This window comes from Euphorbia lathyris, chromosome 2, assembly GCF_963576675.1.
Source record: "Euphorbia lathyris chromosome 2, ddEupLath1.1, whole genome shotgun sequence".
Taxonomy (NCBI): Eukaryota; Viridiplantae; Streptophyta; class Magnoliopsida; order Malpighiales; family Euphorbiaceae; genus Euphorbia; species Euphorbia lathyris.
Window position 1 is genome coordinate 5,132,083 of NC_088911.1, and position 3,072 is coordinate 5,135,154.

At 41.0% G+C, this 3,072-nt stretch overlaps 1 protein-coding gene across 1 annotated transcript; it reads left to right on the plus strand.

The window, feature by feature from the left end:
• The first annotated feature begins 517 nt into the window (after positions 1 to 517).
• Positions 518 to 2,304, plus strand: LOC136220890 (transcription factor TCP9). Its single transcript, XM_066008721.1, has one exon. The coding sequence runs from the start codon at positions 579 to 581 to the stop codon at positions 1,590 to 1,592; it is 1,014 nt and encodes a 337-aa protein (XP_065864793.1). The 5' UTR covers positions 518 to 578; the 3' UTR covers positions 1,593 to 2,304.
• The last annotated feature ends 768 nt before the right edge of the window (positions 2,305 to 3,072 follow it).

Consider the following 3,072-nt stretch of genomic DNA (forward strand, 5'->3'; position numbering starts at 1 on the left):
CTTCGTTTTAAAAATCATCCATTTCCGAAATTTTCAGGTCCGTTTTTTTTAGAATTTCGGTTTTGCTCGGAAGAGAGAATGAATTTTTAGTTAAAAGAAATGAAAAGGACGAAATTGTCAAATGGTGGACGGTGATAAGTAAAATGATAGCGGTGAAATTATTATTATTATTATTATTATTTAAGAGAAACCATACTTTTTTTATTTACTTAGTTTATTGGTTATTTATCACTCCATACTCTCTTTACTTCAATTATCTCCACCTTTGAAAACTATGAAAAGTCCGTATAATGGAAGGATTTGGTATTTTTGGCTCATTAGATTGGACCCCTATTGACCCCACAAAACAGATAGCATCGTAATCCTGCGGACTGGGACCTACCACGTGTCATCATCCCAAGGTCCACTCAACTGTTTCAGACGCTAATAACCGTAGATTTCCCTTACCCTTTTCGTTTATTGACAGAATATGCCTCCTCCTATATATACACATAACACGTTTATCCCCTCATTGTCGACGTGTTCTTTCACTCCCCTTCTTCTTTTTCACCACACTTTTTCCTTCTTCGCCGTCGTCTATGGCCGGAAATAGAATCCAGAAACGAGAGATCGAATTCGAAGAAGATGAAGATACAAGGAACCTTGATCTGAGAATCAACGGCGGAGCTATGACGATGACGATTGCTCCTAAGCAAGAGAAAGTTGATTTAGAAGAGCGATCTTCTGCGTCTCTCGGAGTTGGAGTCGGAGTAGGCGTCATGCCTGTTGCTGTACAGGTCCCGGAAGCAGGAAGGAAGCAATTGACGGTGCCGAAAAGAGCGTCGACGAAAGATAGACATACGAAAGTTGAAGGGCGGGGAAGAAGGATCCGAATGCCGGCTACATGTGCGGCGAGGATTTTTCAGCTGACAAGAGAGCTAGGTCATAAATCAGATGGAGAAACTATCCGGTGGTTACTTGAACACGCGGAGCAATCGATTATCGCTGCAACCGGCACCGGAACTGTTCCTGCAATTGCTATGTCAGTTAACGGGACTCTCAAAATCCCTACCACGAATTCTAACGTCAATTCCGATCACAGTGACCCGTCGTCCGTCAAAAAGAAGAGGAAACGACCTGCGAATAGCGAGTACATTGATGTAAGCGACGCTGCTGTTTCAGTCACGGCGCCTCTCGCTCCGGTGACAGTAGCAGCAACAGCAGCTCAACAATCTCCGCCGTCTCAAGGTGTTTTACCTGTATCTTTTCCTTTACCTCAGGGTTTGGTTCCTTTTTGGGCTATACCTGCGCCAAACGGTGTCGTTCCTAATGCGTTTTTAATGGTACCACAAATGGCGGCGGCTACGGCGGCCGGACCATCTAATCACCCTCAGTTATTCGCTTTCCCAGCCACGCCTACACCGATGATCAATGTATCCGCCACCGGAAGGCCTATATCGTCGTTTGTAACCGCGGCAGCTTCCACTGCGAAACCTGCGTCTGTTATGGCGCCAAGTTCAAGTTCAACTACTACTCAGATGCTTAGAGACTTTTCCTTAGAAATATACGATAAACAAGAGCTTCAGTTCATGACTCGTTCTACAAAGCGTTAACAACTCAGTATTTCTTCTATTCCTCGCTTCACACAACTCAACTCAACTCAATCCGATCCGCCATGAACGAGTTGATTTTTTAAATTGTAATTTAATGTTTCAGCACAAAATTTGGATTGCGGAGGTGGAGGAGGAGGGAGGGAGAGGGAGAGGGAGAAAGCACGTGTTCACGTGAGGGCGGGGGGTTTAAAGGTGTGCACGTGTAAGGTGGGGTCGGATTAGGCGGAGGTGGGGACCACTGAGCACCGTGTACCGTGCAATGCAAAGCGAGCGAACGAGAGACCCAGTATTGGTGGGCCATGTCATGTGATGGGTGCGCGGGACCCAATACTTGTGGGGCCCAACAGTGGAGGAGGGGGGTCCGATTTGAGCGGTGTTTCCGAGGCGGCCGCGTGGTGGTCCCTCCTTATATGTTCGGTGGTCCGATCGAGAGCAGTGGGTGGGGTGGGGTGGGGAAAATAATGATAAGCTGGAGATGTGGACACGTGTCCAGATGCTATATGTATACGTGGGGTTACTTTTATTTAATTGGACACGTAGACTCTAATTTTTATGCTGACTCTGACAAAGGAAAAAAAGGAAAGCGTGAGGTCGTTGAGGTTGACGTTGACCTTGGTGAGCTTTACCACGAAATGCAAATGTAAATGTATCCTGTAACATATGCTAATTTTTATTAGTCAATCTGAATTGCAATAATTAAATTTCAAATCTCTGTTTTATTATTATTATGATTTATAATTTCTGGTAGTAGTAACTTGATTAATTAGGAAAAATAAATACTAATTGAAGTTCACCTGAATGATTAAAGACTATCACAGTATGTATATAAGTAGATATTAATGATTATTGATAGTTTTATCATGTCTTGGTAATAATAAAACAATTAATTTATGCTACATTTAATCATTTCAAACTATAATAAATAGGAATATGATATAAAAATGGTGTTTATTTGTAATTAAAGGAAAAGTTATTGGTTTATAGAAATCATGCCTCATTTATATTAAGTTTATAGAAAAACTAGATCAAATTATACTACTCTTCATACCAAAGTTAGAGAGGGACGGCAAACTTGTTCTGATGTCTAAGTCAGTTAAATTAAATGTTTAGGAATGGTTAAAGTCAGTTAAATTAAGTGTTTAGGAATAGTTAAAGAGTATGAACTAGTTGTGAGATAATAGTTAACGTGCAATAGAATGTGGCTATATTGGTAGGAGTATTGTAGGTGTTGGGATTCATTCTTCTATTAGGAGTTTGGTCTTATGAGTCCTTTGGAGTGTGGAACTCTTGATCTTGCTGCATGGGGTTCTCTCATATGATAAACATTCTATGAAAGTTTTTCATTGATCTGAATGTCCTATTCGTTACACATGGCGTTTAATCTGAGGGTTACCATTCGGCCACAGATATCATTAATGATAAATTCAAGGATAAAATAAGAAAAAAAAAAATCACATTAAAAAATTAAAAGTAATAAATA